At 42.3% G+C, this 16,355-nt stretch overlaps 2 protein-coding genes across 3 annotated transcripts; one reads left to right on the top strand and one right to left on the bottom strand.

The window, feature by feature from the left end:
- Positions 1-58: 58 nt before the first annotated feature.
- On the bottom strand, positions 59-11,307 carry tpcn1 (two pore segment channel 1). 2 transcript variants are annotated; one of them, XM_035165635.2, is made up of 26 exons: positions 11,168-11,307; positions 7,675-7,811; positions 6,347-6,523; positions 6,150-6,263; positions 5,930-6,060; positions 5,072-5,160; positions 4,918-4,952; positions 4,729-4,787; positions 4,456-4,555; positions 4,214-4,330; positions 3,997-4,121; positions 3,860-3,908; positions 3,699-3,762; positions 3,565-3,609; positions 3,418-3,474; positions 3,276-3,329; positions 3,084-3,156; positions 2,779-2,886; positions 2,510-2,671; positions 2,251-2,366; positions 1,823-1,869; positions 1,664-1,732; positions 1,440-1,536; positions 1,084-1,223; positions 914-994; positions 59-821 (listed from the first exon to the last, which is right to left on the bottom strand). In XM_035165635.2, exons 1-26 carry the CDS (start codon positions 11,256-11,258, stop codon positions 678-680), a joined length of 2,481 nt encoding a protein of 826 aa, XP_035021526.1. In that variant the 5' UTR covers positions 11,259-11,307; the 3' UTR covers positions 59-677. The 2 variants fall into 2 exon arrangements, with proteins under 2 accessions (XP_035021526.1, XP_035021525.1); XM_035165634.2 differs by lacking the exon at positions 11,168-11,307 and adding an exon at positions 7,998-9,540.
- Positions 11,308-11,697: 390 nt separating this feature from the next.
- LOC118114892 (dynein regulatory complex protein 10) lies at positions 11,698-15,608 on the top strand. The gene is made up of 6 exons (XM_035165637.1): positions 11,698-11,819; positions 11,920-12,035; positions 12,661-13,303; positions 13,473-13,682; positions 13,795-13,866; positions 15,168-15,608. Exons 3-6 carry the CDS (start codon positions 12,662-12,664, stop codon positions 15,444-15,446), a joined length of 1,203 nt encoding a protein of 400 aa, XP_035021528.1. The 5' UTR covers positions 11,698-11,819; positions 11,920-12,035; position 12,661; the 3' UTR covers positions 15,447-15,608.
- Positions 15,609-16,355: the final 747 nt, after the last annotated feature.

The following is a 16,355-nucleotide window of genomic DNA, read 5'->3' as shown; positions in this document are numbered from 1 at the left end:
GTGTTTAAATAAGCAGTTGCCAGCTGTATACTAGTACAGCAAAAATACATCAATGCTATTGACAATTTGAGCAGTTTATTAAAATCCCTTATTAACTAACTGAAATACATTACAGAATAGGAAGTTATATAAAACACCTTGAGTTGTGAATACACGTAGTTCGGAGATACACCTTAACGGTTTAGAGCTAAAAGGAGTGTGAGTCTTTATACTTTTGGTCTTTAGACAACGTAGTAGTGTCTGTGTCAATACTGTTCAGAGGAGCCATTAAACTAAGGCATCAGGTTTAAGATCTACATGAAACACGAGGTTACAAAAGGCCTACAGCAGTACATGAACACAACATACTGTAGTAGACGAGACTCCCTCATTACATTTGCTTCAGTCTTTGAAAGGGCCGAAAAAAGGGCAACGCTCAACGCTCCCGTCCGAGCAACAGACAACAGATCAACAGATCAACAGAACAACACACTGCTGTCTCTCTATATGAAGTGATGGCCTTAGGGAGGAGCCGCCATTGACTCATCTCAGTTCAGTCCCAAAGGCCCAGAACAAGTTTCCCACTGTGGCAAACAGTGAATGTGGGGCGACCAGGAGAAGACCAGGAGTGATGGGGTTTCTTAGCATTAAAAAAATGCTGAGATGGAGGTGTGAGTGTACCACTAAGAAACTGTGCGTTAGTTGATGCTGTGAGGTCCAGTCTGTGAGTTGAGCTGAGGCTCTGGGAAGGGTGACGGGTTAGAGTCGGGAATGTCCAGATCCCGCTCTGGGCTTTGGTCTAGCTGAGGCAGGCTTTCCCTTGAATACTCTGCAAACCACTCCTGCAGAAACAAGCAGTGCAAAGGGTCAGGGGGTTAAGAAATACAAACTTACTACTGTCATGGTGTCCAGGGTTACTTCTTCAGTTTCTTACCTGCATCTCTTCCTCGTACATTTTCATGCTGAGGTCACTCTTCGTCCTCGACCTGCGGCCTAGGTACACTAGAGAGGAGTGCTATGCACATCAAAAGCCAGAAGGAAAGCTGGTTAGTTGGATTTGATGTAGAGAAGTGTGTGTGTGCGCGTGTGTGTGCGTGCGCTTACGCCGCTCCTGTCCATAGTTTGCAGGACTCCCTGTAGAGAGCTGAGGGACGACTGTCCTGGACATGTCTGTTTGTACAGCTCTAGTGTGGCCAGAGCTTCATCTCGACTCACCTCTACTTCAAACACGATCCTGTTCTCATCTACACACACAGAAAATGAACATAATTACAGATATCTCATCCATGCAAAACATTACTCTTGCACACAGGACTGTCAGGTACATATTATCTGTGCAAGAAATAGTGCAAATATCCAAAATGATAAATTAATGCTTTTGCCTTAAAGTGCTTCAGATTCTGTAAATGTATAAACATGATCTATACACACACACAAAACACACAGACACACAGTCCCACCCTCTGGGTTCTCCACTGGTTCCCGGTTCTTGCGGCTGTAGTTCATTCGGAACACAAACGCATCCAGAATGAAGGCCACAATGATGGTCATCACCACCTGAACAAGGTACAAAGTATCACACTCGTGCACAGATGCAGTCACATGCACATAGGGAGACAAAAAATCAGTGTGTACTTTAACAGACACACAACAGACACTGATGTTACCAAACAGTCTTCCTCACCATGGTAACTATGTAAAAGGTCATGAAGTACAGACGGCTCCAGTGGCTCGTCATAGAGGTTACTCCTTCCTGTGGGAGAGTGAACACAGCAGCAGTCAAACAGTGACACCTGTTGGTCAATGACAGAGTGAGAACTGATGAATGAAATGAAAGACTCACCATGGTGATGTACCAGTTATTGACCACAGTCAGTTCAAATAGAGTCACTGGAGAAAGAAAACACATAAAAAAAACTGTGAAACTTACACAACTGGTGAGAAAGGTCTCATAAGCACCAGTATCTAATCTTTAAATCCCTTGACCTAAAGCAAAAACACATTTACAAGTTATATTTGTGTAGTTAAAGCGTGATTTATTTTATTCCTCTGTGCCAAATAGTAAACCTCCATGATTATCTATAAGTGAGCCGCACTGTTGCATTAGGGGATATTTTCTTTCATTGCCATAAACATAGCAAATGTTTTTCCCCCGTACGTCGTCCTGCTGCCATAAACACTCACGACTCAGTCACCAAACGAAATAACTATTTTCTCCCGTTTTAAATTATGTTTTCTAAAAACTACAATACCCTAAATGAGCTGATTTACCGAAGCTGCTGAGAATATTGTTGAAGTTATTGAGATAATAGTAGCCCTCTTCCAACACTGTTTTGTTCCCATATGTGACGTTGATCTGTCTGTAGGAGTCTGCCACGGTGCTGGTGCTGAGAAAAAAGCAAAGATGGAAAGACAAGTGGTTAGTGAAAGTGAACATCCTTTATCTTCTTGTGTAACAAGGTAAAGGAGAATACAGAAGACCAGAGTTAATGATAATACATCCTAATACTGAGAATACAGCATGACTCACTTGCAGCAGTTGGGGTAGACAACATCTGCAAAAAACTCCATTCCCACAATTGCAAAGGAGTAGTAGAAGATGATTAGGGTCAACCCCAGACTGGCCATTCTTGGGAAGAGCTCGAACATGGTGTCTAACACATTACGATACCGCTGCTTTATCTTAAACAACCTGAGAGAGACGACAGAGGAAAAAATGTTTGAACGGAAATGAAAGCAGAACAATAGTGTCTCATTAAATTGTCCTCTCTAATCTTAGGAGTAGAAATGAAAGCACACCGTAGCAGCTGAAATGGTCTGAGCACCACAATAAAGTAAAATGGCTCCATATCGAATGCAAGGGCAATGAGGCCCAGGAAGGCAAAGACCGTCACAGAGAAGTCAAACCTGGAAACACCACCAAAGTAAAGATTATCAATAAAAGTACAAAAACAGGGTTTGGTACAATTTCAAATCACTTTTAGTCAAAATACACAAAAACGTCAGCAGTGAAATGAAAAAGTGAAAAGTGCTGAGGAAGAATAAGTTTCAGCCACAGCATAGATTCATTTATGTATTAATGAAAAAAACCTGTTATTACTCACAGATTCCACCCATTGGTGATATAAGCCATTGGCCCCAAACCTGTTATTTTCAATAACACCTCTACGCCATAAACTAAAGGAGGAAGGACAGAGGGAATATCAGTAAATGTGCACGTGAACAACCTGTGACCAGTTATACAGTAGGTGAATACGGTTACACGAGTTATAAGTGGGAGAATACAGTCGACTCACTGGTCAGAAAAACAATGTAACTCCAGGGAACAATTCTGGACCAGGAAAATCCACCTGCAGGAGGAAAGAGAGGAGAGACATCTGTATCTGCACTGCAACACTTTCCCTCGCGTGTGCTCATGTGATCAACAGAGGTACTTACTATTCAGCGTGTACGTCTCCACAAGGATCCACACACCGTTAACGGCCACCACCACATCTGCAGTCACAAGGGAAGTTTAAAGGTTTACCACGTGACCTCTGTGTCTCTGAAGACAGCAGCAGGGGGGATGTAAATGATAAGACTTACACATGGTATACTGGAAAGCCTTAGACTTCACCAGCAGATTGATCCCTATTGAAGAAGAGAAGTACTGAAAATAAGGAATTGGGTGACGGATTTGTTTTGTTTCATATACAAAAGAAGAGGAACAGAGAACTTACCTTTAAAAATGAGGAAGGTTGTATGAGGAAGATCATCAAACCAATGCTCTCCACTTCGTCGTGCCTAAATAACAAATAAACAGTACATGTATATTTAAAAAAAAAAAGACAGCAAAGAAGTAAAAAAATATAACCACACAGTACAAAGTAAGTTTTCTTACCTTCCATTTAAGGCCAGTGACCTCATAGAACTTGTAAAAGTCCTGTAGACTGTGGCAGAGCAGACATGAAAATATTGCATTGCGATTAAATGCAGAACGGTTTTGAGTAAATTGCAAAAAGTGTGTCAGGAAGTCACCTGAGCATCGGAGCCCCGGAGGTGTTCAGAGCTTTGTACGTGAGGAAGCGGTCCCTTGCAGACATCCGGGGTCTGTAAAACCGCATCAGGCCGTCAAACTGTTTCAGCGACACGCCCATCGGCCTCTGGAGAGAAAAGGACGGGGACATGAAACGCAGTGTCCGTGAGCGATGAAATAATTCGACCAAATAAAATGTGAGAGAGTGAGGTGTCATACCTGCCGGCTAACTAGCAGCTGAAAGGCGTGGTCAATAGCGGAGCGTTTGTGAAGTAAAAGGGACTTAAACTTCATCTTCTCTACATCATTAAATGTATCAAACACGACAGCCAGGAGCTGCAGAGGGAGAACATGGCCATGTGAAAGAATGAATTGGAAGCCATGTCTAATCTTAACAGGAAACAGCTACAAGATTCTCATACATTCACCGCTATTGGACAAAAACATGAGGCAATTTGTACCAGGTTCATGACGAAGTAGAGCTCTATGGAAAGGTAAACAATGAAGAAGACACAGGACCAGCGGTTCTTGGAGTACGCTGGCATCATCACATCGGGGAAACTGCAAGAAAGAGGAAACCAGGAGATACAGAATGAAAACAGTGGAATCAGCGAAAACACGCATGTAGTGGGGGAAAGAAATCATGCAGAGCGCTGAAGGAAGGAAATACCACATGCATGCCATGTGTGTAAAAAAAGTGAACTGAACAGTACAACGTGTGCTGCTGAGCTTACTTTGCTGTGGTCAGCAACACAAACAGACTGACGAGGCTGTTCTCCAGAGTGCTGAAGTACTGCAGGGAGAGGAGAGAGTTAAAGTCAGGAAATCGGACCACGACAGAGAAACAGAGAAGAACAACCAGGGTCCAAAGCTGACATAACTTAAACAAACGAATGTCAGTGCAGAACAAAGAGTCAACGTACGGGGTCAGCAGTGTTTGGAGAGAAGAGGCAGAAACCTGGAGGAGACAAAAGACAAAAACCTGATCCCCTCTGAACACAGTCGCTGGTTAAACCTTAACTATTAAAGATGGCAGACATATCATCTATGTACACATTTCATTCAACATGTTCTTACCCAAGATAGCAAATATAACCATGAAGAAAAGCAGCAGCAGGAGGATGTCAATAAAAGGTGGGAGGGACTGGAAGATCTGACGCAAGTTTCTGATTAAAACAAAAAGAAAAGTGTGTTAGTGACAAGTGCTTTTAATTGAGTTAAATCAGTTGTGTCTGTGTGTTCGAGGAGCAGGATGAAACTGGGATAAAGATATTAAAAAGCACAAGAACTATTTGGTTACAGACTCTAAAAGATTAAGAGTCTGAAGATTTAATTAGATTAAAACTAAATATCAGTGAGCAGTGTGTGTAATTTTTGAAAGATGTTTCACAATTACCACATCAATGTCGAAGTCCTTATGCGTAGATTTGAAAACGTCAGACACTGGTCTTTCCCAGTGTCTGACGTTGAAGAAGAACGTCAGACCCAAGTGGAAGCGGCTCAATGGAACCTTACAGTGATGTTTTGTTGTTCCAATTATTCTTTCATATGAAAATAATTATTTTCACAGTCTGGAAAAGGAAAATCTTACTCTGCTCTTCTTTTTGAATATTCTTTCAATATGCAAACAGAACTTGGTGGGGGATTGTCTCAATTGAAAAAGCTTTCAATCTCAATTTAGTGGCAATGACCGTGTTAACGTGTGTGTGTGTGTGTGTGTGTGTGTGTGTTGTGTGTTGTTTGGCTGGGCCTCACAAATTCAATGGGCTGTTTGAGGGTTAAGACATGGTTTTAGGGTTAGGTTAAGGGTTAGGCATTTAGTTGTGATGGTTAAGGTTAGGTAAGGGCTAGGGAATGCATTATGTCGATGAGTGTCCTCACAACGATACAGAGACGTGCATGTGTGTGTGAGTGTCAGATTAGGACATCATGTACCTGCGCACAGCTCCGCAGTATCTACAGTCCACCAGGAATATTGGCCTGAGAGCTCTGGTCACTCGCACGTGAGACGTCTGTCTGATGAGAACCACTATGGCCTCCACGAACTGTAGCAGCAACACGCACGTCTGCACGAAGACAAGAGACAACATGAACAACACACAGTAACAGAAGCTGGGTCCGGGCCGTCAGAAAGCATCTGTCATGTATGAATTACCTTCACCATGGTCCTCTTGTGTCGTATGAAGGTGTGGAAGCCTAACCAGCGGAGTTTCATGCACAGCTCGAACGCCACCATCACCAGAGCCAGCAGCTCCAGGGTAGCATGGACCTGCAGAGGTATCACACACAGGTGAGTTTACAGTAAACTGTGTGTAAACCCCGTTGTGTTTGGTTGTGTACGTGTTCACTAACGTAAACATCCAGGCGCAGCGAGGGCACGGCGGGAGCTTCGCACAGCGACAGCATCATCAGCATCAGGCCTGTCAGCAGCTCCATCATGTAGAACAGGTGGTTGTGTGCAAACAGGTACGCTGCCAGTGCCTTTGGGTTCCGAGGGTGCGTGAAGAACTTATCATTGTTCTCTCCTTCCTGTATGAGAAATTCACAACACGTGCACGCCACATACTGAGCATGAGAATTTGAAATATTATGGGTTTTGGAGACTGAACTCATGTCTCACCACTATGCAACAATGGTATGAAAAGGCAGTAAAATCTGACTTCAAGAACATTTTCACAGGAGGACATTTGGACGTATTGTGCATTCATGAGGTGTCAAAATAATCAGGAGAATTTGTTCCAGAGTGGAAAAATTCACGTGAACGCCATCTCAAGTCGGAACAACTAAATGTTTTGGGGACTCGAGTTGCCGAGTTGCTGACGTCTCCGCTTATAGACCAACACATTTTTACAGTCAGCTTTAAATAGCAGCTTCTAATGTCACCTTGTCAAATGTTGCTTTCGTCACTTGCAAACTGCAGTCTCACATGAACCCAACAACATCACCTTTTAGCCAATTCTTTATCTTTTATATGTATCTAAACTACCTTTATGTTTGTCACACCTGATCCTTTTCCTTTGCTGTCCGTTATAATGCAAGTATTGAAAAGAGGCGTCATGGTGCTGTGTTTACACTTGAAACACGCAAATACGTTGTAAACACTTTTTGTTTACAGCGACCAGGGTTTTTCCACATTACAACTTCAAAGCACTTGATCACACGGACGTCAGAACAACAACTTCACAACCCGGGAAATGGGACCTTCCGAGGAGCATGTGAATGCACACTAATACTATCAGATACACGGGTGTTACTGACAACAATAGTTATTGTTTCATTGCATTAAAAAGGACCAGTGTGTAGGCTTTAGGGGCTGGAACTGATTAGAATATATGTTGCGCTTACATTTGTGTATAATCACACAACAAAATTCTTAATGTTTTTCTCTTCTTGTCGCACCTCCATGTTTCTACAGTCAACTTGCACAGGATGTGAAGCCATTCAGATGAAAAGAACATCAAATAGCACATCATCCATTTGACATGTGCACATTTATTACTTTATGTGTGAACTTTGCAGTCCCTTGAATACTAACTCGTTTACAACTTCATGCAGCTGTTCGTGATGTAAATACAGCCCATCGAAAGGGCACAGGGTTTAATCATTTACACGTAACACAGTGTAGTTGGTGTAATAGAAACCAGTATGGCCTCGTGAACGCAGTGCGAGGTGCTCTGTACCTGTAGGTAGATGGCTGCCTCCTGGTAGTTCATCTCCCAGCTTTGCCGTAATGACACATTCTGGGCTCTGTGGTTTTGTGGCCCTGGTGTTGAGATCACTGCATTGTTCACTATGTCATAATTGCCTGCACCTCCATCTGGAAGAAAAAACAAAAGGTGCCCATGTGTTATTCATACAGTCCTGATTCCTACAGATATGTAATAGAAGCTGGAAATAAGGTTTGCTTGTCTTTTTACTCAAAGTTTATTCTTTGTATAAAAGAACATATAACGTCACATACGCCACTCAGACACACAGGGTATACAGAAGAGTATGCGCCTACCAATGCGGCCCAGTTCTAATTGTGAAGTATAGGAGGAGGTCAGTACAGGACTCTCATTATGGGTGTGATCTTCATGGAGCCCAGCTGTCTGCCTGCACACACACTCCATTGATCAGTTCAGATTTTTCTGTGTGCCTGAGTTGTGTGGATGTATTAAGGTCCCTCAGTGCGCGTTTGTGTGTCAATCACAGTACACTGGTGTCGTTCCAGCATTCAGACACATCTGGAGATACAGATGGCCGAACATTCCACTGATGCAAACTCCAGGAACACAGTGGAGTCCAGATGTAAGTCCCCACAGATCCAGAAACACCCAGGACAAGCTGGAGGATCACGGGGACACTGGAGACACACCACCACTAAAACCAAGCACAGAACGTCTCTGACTAACTGTTTACTCGGGTTGCTTCTTTTGGAAAATGTGTGTCTTCCAGTCACATGGATGAAAGATACGTGAGAAACCAGCAACAGTGAAATGTGACTTGAACACTTGTACACTGATTTTACACTCCTGCCTTCACAGCAGAGTTTGTACTTTGAACCGAGCACTGTCAAGTTAGTATGAAAGTGCTGTGTTTGCGCTGACATCACATTGCCTGTTACGTCTCCATCCTGCCACAGACAGGATACAGACACAAGACAGATAAACCACAAGCTGAATTATTCCTCTGCTGCAGGATGAAGCAAAACTAACTTCCCAAGACTGGGTAACACAATATCTAATAATAGTGTGACAACAGCATGTAGGAGGTAATGACTCAAATTGGGCTTTTTGTTCTTACATCTGCACTGTCTACAAAAAGAATTCAGAAGTGTAATCACAAAAGATGAAATCCAGATTCACTGAACATTCTCTAATATCCTTCTTAACAGATTCCAGCAGGGTTTCTCATAAATATATGCCACAGTTATAATAATAAAGGCCTCCATGTGTCTTTCTACAGCTGCATATTTCAGTCTATCTGGGTGATCCTCCCACACACTATATATCACATGTTTCTCCTTCAGGCACAACTCCTCTGAATAAGACTTGGCGGAGACAATACGAGTCTCACAAATGCAGTCACAGTCGTTTCTTGTCCAGCATGATCGCAGCAGGTCGAGGGCTTAAGTGTGAAGATCAAATTCCAGTCCGGCGGCAGCCTGGCTGTTATCCTGACAGGAGTACACCTCGTGTCTGCCGTGTGCCATTCCAACCCATCATTTGTGTGAGAACAATAACATGTTTGGAGCTCCCACTCAATAACACGGCAGGGTCCGGTTCACAGAAACACAAAACAGACACAGCAGTCGTGACTGTTTCTCCCAGGAAGAAAATAAAATCCAGTTTGGTGGCGAAATGAAGGGTCCGGACTACCAGTGACAAAAATATACTTCAAACGTCCCAGCATGTGATTTGTCTCTGAGGTGACACAATGCAGCCTTCTCTCCCAGTGTCCCGGTTCAAACTCCCTCTCTCTCCAGAAAGTTCCAACAGTAATTAGCAAGAGCTCTATGATACATCCTCCTTGTCCACCACTCCTACAAGTCCTGAGAAAATAAACTCCTCTGCTCTTCCTGTCCACCTCTAAAGCCAGAGAAAATGATCCAATGGGCTCAAGCACACACAGACACAGTTACACACAGGCCACAGACATTCACACACACAACACACACATGCTGCCCATGAGCAACCGGGAGGGGCTGAGGGGTGCACGGTCTGCTGAAGCAGCAGTTTCTCAGAGGGGTCATTTTGTAGCTTATATGTGAGGAATACAAAGGGAGCAGGATTACAATGTTGAGTGGATGCATGGATACCCATACATACTGCACACACACACACACACACACACACACACACACACACACACACACACACACACACACACACACACACACACACACACACACACACACACACACACACACACACACACACACACACACACTCACACACACTCACTCTCACTCCCACACACGTGATCACAGACCCTGGTGGACTCTCTCTTTGCTCCATTAAAGCAGTGGGACCTGGATGTGCAGCATTTATGCAGCTGGATGTCAACAACACTAAGCGGCTTCAGTCTGCTTCAGTGCAAACCTGGTAAGTCGCTGAGCATTGACTTCATTTCAACATATACTGCTATATGAAAACATATACAATTTGTACAGAAATTACTCTTCTTTACTACACTTTAAATATATATACAAAAAACAATGCATCAGGCAACAATAACTTGGAACAAAAAAGCATGTGGTTATGTTGGACATAGTGTGGCAGAATGAAAAAAGAAAATTGCTGGACCAACTTAAAAAAACTAACACACGATGAATCACTCAGGCAGTAGAAACCAGCGATCAAGCCTATTCTCATTTGCTAGTTCTGGTACACTTAACTTTAAGTAATGTTTAAAACTGTTGTTGGTTCAACTTCGTGGTTATTTTCGAGACGATGATGTTGGAGGGCACATTTTGCACATTCTGTTTATGAATAACTTAAACTTATCATGCACCACAAAGTAAAGCCTCCAGAATGAGCATATGATTGAACCAACATCTCTAAAACTGAACATAATCACATTCATGGAGGCAGGATTTGTTGCTGTTGTATTAGACTGCACCATATTTAGCTAATAAATGAAAAAAGAAAACTGTTGGACCAACTTACTTGAATTGATAACAAACAAAACAACATGGAACAATTACATGATTTAAAAAAAAAAGATGCATTTGATTATGTGGGCCGTACTATGACATAATGAAAGTACAATCTGACTTTGTGGAGACTGAAAAAAATAAAATTGTTGGACCACCCTCAATCAGTAACACACATATTAAATTAAATATTTTCAAATTAAAGTTATGAATTGTGTTAAAATAAGCTGTTCACTTAAAGTACGACATAATGAAAGTATAGTCTGACTTTGTGTTGACAGAAAAAAAGAAAATATTTGGACCATCCTCAAACTGTAACACAGAAATCAATTAAGTGTTTTCAAATTAAAATGTGCAAATGTGTTGGCACAACTTGTTAACTTGTTGAACGAACTTCATGAATGACGAAGAATGAAACACTGTAACGGAGTGCTTCTTTACTTGTGCGTCTTAAAAACACAGTTTACACAACATCTCCACTGATCACATCCCTGATCACATCACTGATCACATCCCTGATCACATCCCTGACTCACTCTCGTCTCCTCTCTCCGCCTCCTCGCTGAGCAGACCGCTGTTCGCTTCGTCCCAGGTTAAGATGAGCGGCACATCGTCGTCAGACTCCATGGCAGCAGCAGCAGCAGCAGCAGCAGATGCACAGGATGTGACCCGCCCGAGTAAACCCACGGTCGGTCACAGGTAGTTCAAGCCAACCGACGAGCTAAATAACTCCACGGCTAGTTGCGCAGACCTCCGGATAACTGCGCATCTCTGGGCCACGCTCACCTCCACCTGTTGTTGTTGGCTAACAAAGCGAGTGCTAACGGAGCTAATGGCCGCTAACTACAAGTTTAAATGTCTCCGGTGACACAGGAACTAGCGGCGTGATGGACCCGGACAGTCCGTCTGTGTCCATCACGCCATCTTCGTCTTTCCCCCTGGATTACAGACACTGTGCGTGGCCCGCTGACATTTAATCGACCCCTGACTGCACCAGGTAGATCTATAGAGACATTGACGCAAAGACGACACCTGATAGTCAACGACGACACTCGAGAAGCTCTGCAGACTCTGGGTTTACCGCTACATCAACAAACCTTCACGACACTGAATCGATTTGCGACAGGCTGGGATAGCAAACTTTCAAAATAAAAGTCGTCTCGAAGAAGACAGTGCTGCAGAGCCATTGTAAAAGAACTATGTTATTTATTATTTGTAGTATGCAATTAATACATAAAACAAAAGTACTCATTCATATGCATGTGTTTTCATTGTTAAATTTTCACAGTTTTCTGCAACATGCGCCAGTGACGTGACGCTGCCACGCACATTGGTGGTATCTTAGCAACAGAGGAAAAAGTGTCAACAACGTTTCCTGCTTGGGGCAAACACACGAGTTGACAGGTTTGTAACTTATAATACATTTTAATACTGCTTTATATAAACTAATACAAGCTAAATGCGAAAGCCACTAATATAAATATAGATTTATATAGAAAAAGCACCTGGTATTTTATGTTTGAAAACTAATTGAAATGTGTACTCTAAACATGTAATCTTGTTAAATGTATCTAATCTATACTCTAGGCAAAAGACATGTCCTAATCTAAACGCTGGTTTCTATAAGAGATTGGGACTGCAACAGATTAAATCATTTTAAAGTACCATTTCAAAGATATATAAAAGATAATCTGCTTCAATAATAATTTGTATCTGTTTTTTTCCTATAAATCCAGTTAAATTGTGAGACATGATGATCAATGATTGTACAATTATTTTTCACTTCCATGAAAAAAGTGGAGACTGTAATTAAATATCAGTTTAATATCAGTTGGACAGTGAAATATGAGAAAATCAAGCACAACAAAACAACACAAACTCAGGCATCACAAAGTGTTCAGAGTGTTTGGTATGCATATTATTAGCTGGGATATTAGTTAATATTCTTGTAATGAGTGTGTTAATATGACCTCAGATATTTCTGCACTGTATGTTCAAATTTAACAATTTATTTTATCCTATCATTTAGTATGTCTACAAAGGAGGCAACAGTGCCAGCAACGGCAAATGCAAAGAAGAAATCGGGGGCTGTTCTAAAGAACCATGACCTGTCAGAGAAACTGATGCTATTTGTTGAGGCTCAGCACATCTCAAGCATACTGGAGAATCGCATCAGTCAAATTGAGATTGCAGTAACTCTGCCTGCTACCCTCCGCTTCAACAGCGCTTCTAGCGTTGTGGATGAGAAGTTGAACAGGGCACTTGAAAAGCATCAACTGTTAGCTGAAAGATTGGAGACAGAGACACTAGACGGTCTCGAGAAGGAGGCAGAGGGAGAAGATGGAGAAGAAAGGAAGAGAGCAAAGACACGGCTTGAGAGGGACATCAAGAACTCTGTCAGGGATCTGCTCAGGCTTCTACGGTCGCATCCAGATGCCATTTCTGGTTTGAGGGCAGAGCGAGGTGTGGAAGCAGAGGAGAGTGAGTGTAAACTAATCAGGGGGCTTAAGATGTTTCACAGCCAAATGGTCGACAAGTTGCTGACCAGTGTGCATGAGGAGCTACAGCTGGTCCTCTACAAGCCGTCGTCTTCATCCCCTGCCCACAGTCTGGTGCACATGGCTCCAGTGGAGGAAGAGGTAGCTGCAGCCTTAAAGTCAATAGATGCAAAGGTAAGGCACCAGACCTGGATGTTGAAAAAGAAGCCTTTACTTACAAAATTGTAATCGACTACATTTATAATGTTCTTATGTGCAACAAGACAAGAAAAAAACAAATAAGATTAGTTACTCCTCAATCTTTTTTCCTATCTGACATCCTGTACTTCTGTTTCTGTCACAGATTTCTCAGAAAAATGTGGAGATCGCAAATTTGCAGGAGTCTCTGGATGCGAACAACACACAAAAACTGCATATTTCACCCACATACAAGAAGAGTCAGCCACATATATCAGAGAAACAAGCCAGTATGCAGCAGGAAGTTGATCCACTGAACAATCAGCTCAACAATTTGCTCCGTGAAAACAAACAGGCAGAGAGAGCACTCCAAGAGGTAAGTTTAGTTCATCTAAAGTTTTCCAGCAAAAGTTTCATGTTGATGTAAAATATTAAGTTTTCATTAAATAAAACATCATCATCTCCTATTTTTTTTTCTTCCTTTGCAGAAAAATGAAAAAGTGGAGACGGAAATTGAGTATTTGCTCCAAAAGTTTGACAGTGACATGGAAGAAAAGCAGGTACAATCTCAGCCAACATAAATTGTCAAAAATGAAAAAAATATAAAGTGTATAGTATACATTTGTATTCAAATTTGTTTACAACTTGCATTCTTTAGAGCCATCAAACCAATGGAGTTTGATCTATCTATCTATCTGTCTATTGTCGTGTTCTTTTATCCTTAGGTAGAGAGAAGAGTCGGTCTTGGTTCAAAAAGTATTTATTTAGAAGCAATGAAAAGGTACAGCATAGCTATGTGCACATAGCTATGGGCACTCAATACACAGCCTCGGCTTTCTAGTAGCACGGGGTAGTCAAGAGTCGCCCCGAACGGACGACAGGTGCAATATTTATAATAATAGGTAGAACTTCATTGGTCAATAACGAGGGGGAGTCACGTGGCTAGTGCACAGGCTGGTCCCAGCCTCTAGGCACTGGAATCCGCCAATGATGAGGAGCCGCTCCCAGGTTCGCCCCTCCTCTGACAGTAGCTGGGAAAATCTTCACATTCTGACAGTGTTTGGTTTGGTGTTTTAAAACAAGCCTTGAATCGGCTGACAGCTTGTGAGTTTTCAGTATGGCATGCGCATTTTCTAGACAAAACAACGCCTTTCCTATCTGTCCTTCAGACCCTAGTGGCCGCTGCTTGAATTCTTTCTAAGGGTATGTCACAGTTTTTTAAGAAAACAGTGCATTCATGTATGTGTGATGTTTGAATAAAGCTAATGGAGTTCAGGCTGTAATATAGCAAGTTAGGTATGAGAACAAGTTAAAGTACAGTGTATTGTATGCCACAGGCATTATCAGACAGGTGCAAGACTGAACTGCGATGACAATCAACTTCAAGATTAAAACCAGCCAGCAATGGCTACTATCAGTCACTATGTGAAGGCCGCACATTTTCCCACATATTCAGCCCAAACTGCCCCTGCCCCCACCCCTGTCCAACATACTGCACTTGTTTAGAGTTCAGTTTCATTGCCATCTTCACAGACACATATTCAAAGAAAAACATAGATTTTAGTCTTAACACTATCTATCTATCTATCTATCTATCTATCTATCTATCTATCTATCTATCTATCTATCTATCTATCTATCTATCTATCTATCTATCTATCTATCTATCTATCTATCTATCTATCTGTGTGTCTGTGTAATTGGTTTAGTTTTAGCATACCATCAGAGTATTTATACCATCCTGCTGAATGGATTATTCCTTTCAGGATTTCAGTTTCTGTGAAATGAGCCAACACAAATTTCTACACATCTTTATCTCTTTTTCATTCTCGCACCTGCCACCTGCCATCACGTTTCTCAGGCCGACCTGGAGCTGAATGAAATTGAGTGTGAAAGGGAGGAGGAGGAGCTGAGGAAGCAGAAGGAACCCTTCTCTGTCCTAGAAGCAGACTACGACCAGATCCAGGAGAGGCGTCGGCTGGCAGAGGAGAAGAGACAGGAGGAGATGAAGGAGCTGGAGCTGAAGACCAAAGCTGCGATTTTCGCCCAAGCGTGGTGGAGAGGCTACAGCACCCGCAAGGCCTTGAAGAACAAGGGGAAAAATAAGAAGGGCAAAAAAGGCAAAGGCAAAATGAAATGATCCTCTGACTAGTTTCATCACTAACCCACACTCTACCTGAAGGGCATGTTTTGCATGATTTATTTAGAGAAGCCTTTTGAGCAGATATCGTTTTATTCCAGATTAAGTTACTTGTCATTTATGTTTTGTTTTTCAATAAAGTCTCTTATGTGTAAACTAGTATTTGCTGCTTTCTAATTCTTTGTAAGAAACGTGTAATACTTGTATGTTGCGATGTTGCAGACAAAATCAAACTACTCTTAAATAATGAAACAGCAGCCGATACCAAAACGTTATGTTCCTTAAAACCAACAGACATCCACACAGGTCGTGTCTGTGAGCTTTGTTGCACATGAGTGAATGTAATGACAAGATTTCCAGCACAATTCTACATAACTTTAAACTGAACAGGTTGAATCAGCCAGACTAAGTTAAAGCCAGGGCTCATTCAGTGGGTGCACGTGGCCACAGGGGGGCAGTATAGACTCTTCTATTCTAAATCATTAAATACCTACAACCAATTACATTCACTTGGCAGTTATGTAAACAACAGGAACCAGGGATCCAATATCTTTTGAAGAAAACCCATTTGTGTTTCTGATCTTTCGGTTTTTTCTTCTTCTCCTTCACACACGAAGAACATACAGATGAGGATGTCAAGAAAGTTTGTGATGAGAAGAGCTGATTGTTGATGTGCTGTACATAAAATCACGTGATCTCTGCGGCGGAACCCTACACTGTATAGGGCGGAACCAGTACGTTACTTCCTGCTTCCGCCTGCTGCTGCGCCCCTCACCCGAGTCCTGCGGAAGAGATGTTGCTGTTGTGAACGCGTCTGAGTGGAGAACCTCCCACTGCGTTGTGCTTTTGTGTTAGGAAAACTACGGGGGGGGAATCAGGACCTAGTTCTGCGGAGATCCTCCGGAGGAC

This window comes from Hippoglossus stenolepis, chromosome 9, assembly GCF_022539355.2.
Source record: "Hippoglossus stenolepis isolate QCI-W04-F060 chromosome 9, HSTE1.2, whole genome shotgun sequence".
NCBI classification, from domain to species: domain Eukaryota; kingdom Metazoa; phylum Chordata; class Actinopteri; order Pleuronectiformes; family Pleuronectidae; genus Hippoglossus; species Hippoglossus stenolepis.
This window is presented reverse-complemented; position numbering and strand designations above follow the sequence as displayed.

Bases quoted from the DNA above. Each gene is read 5' to 3' on its own strand.
- tpcn1 (XM_035165634.2), bottom strand. From the start codon at position 8,106: ATGGAGTGTGTGTGCAGGCAGACAGCTGGGCTCCATGAAGATCACACC. The intron at 4,122-4,213 runs GTATGACACCTC...TTTTCTCTCCAG, and splicing joins AGCTGCTAGTTAGCCGGCAG to AGGCCGATGGGCGTGTCGCT. The intron at 3,157-3,275 runs GTGAGTCGACTG...TTCCTCCTTTAG, and splicing joins TTACATTGTTTTTCTGACCA to TTTATGGCGTAGAGGTGTTA.
- LOC118114892 (XM_035165637.1), top strand. From the start codon at position 12,662: ATGTCTACAAAGGAGGCAACAGTGCCAGCAACGGCAAATGCAAAGAAG. The intron at 13,304-13,472 runs GTAAGGCACCAG...TTTCTGTCACAG, and splicing joins TAAAGTCAATAGATGCAAAG to ATTTCTCAGAAAAATGTGGA. The intron at 13,867-15,167 runs GTACAATCTCAG...CACGTTTCTCAG, and splicing joins GTGACATGGAAGAAAAGCAG to GCCGACCTGGAGCTGAATGA.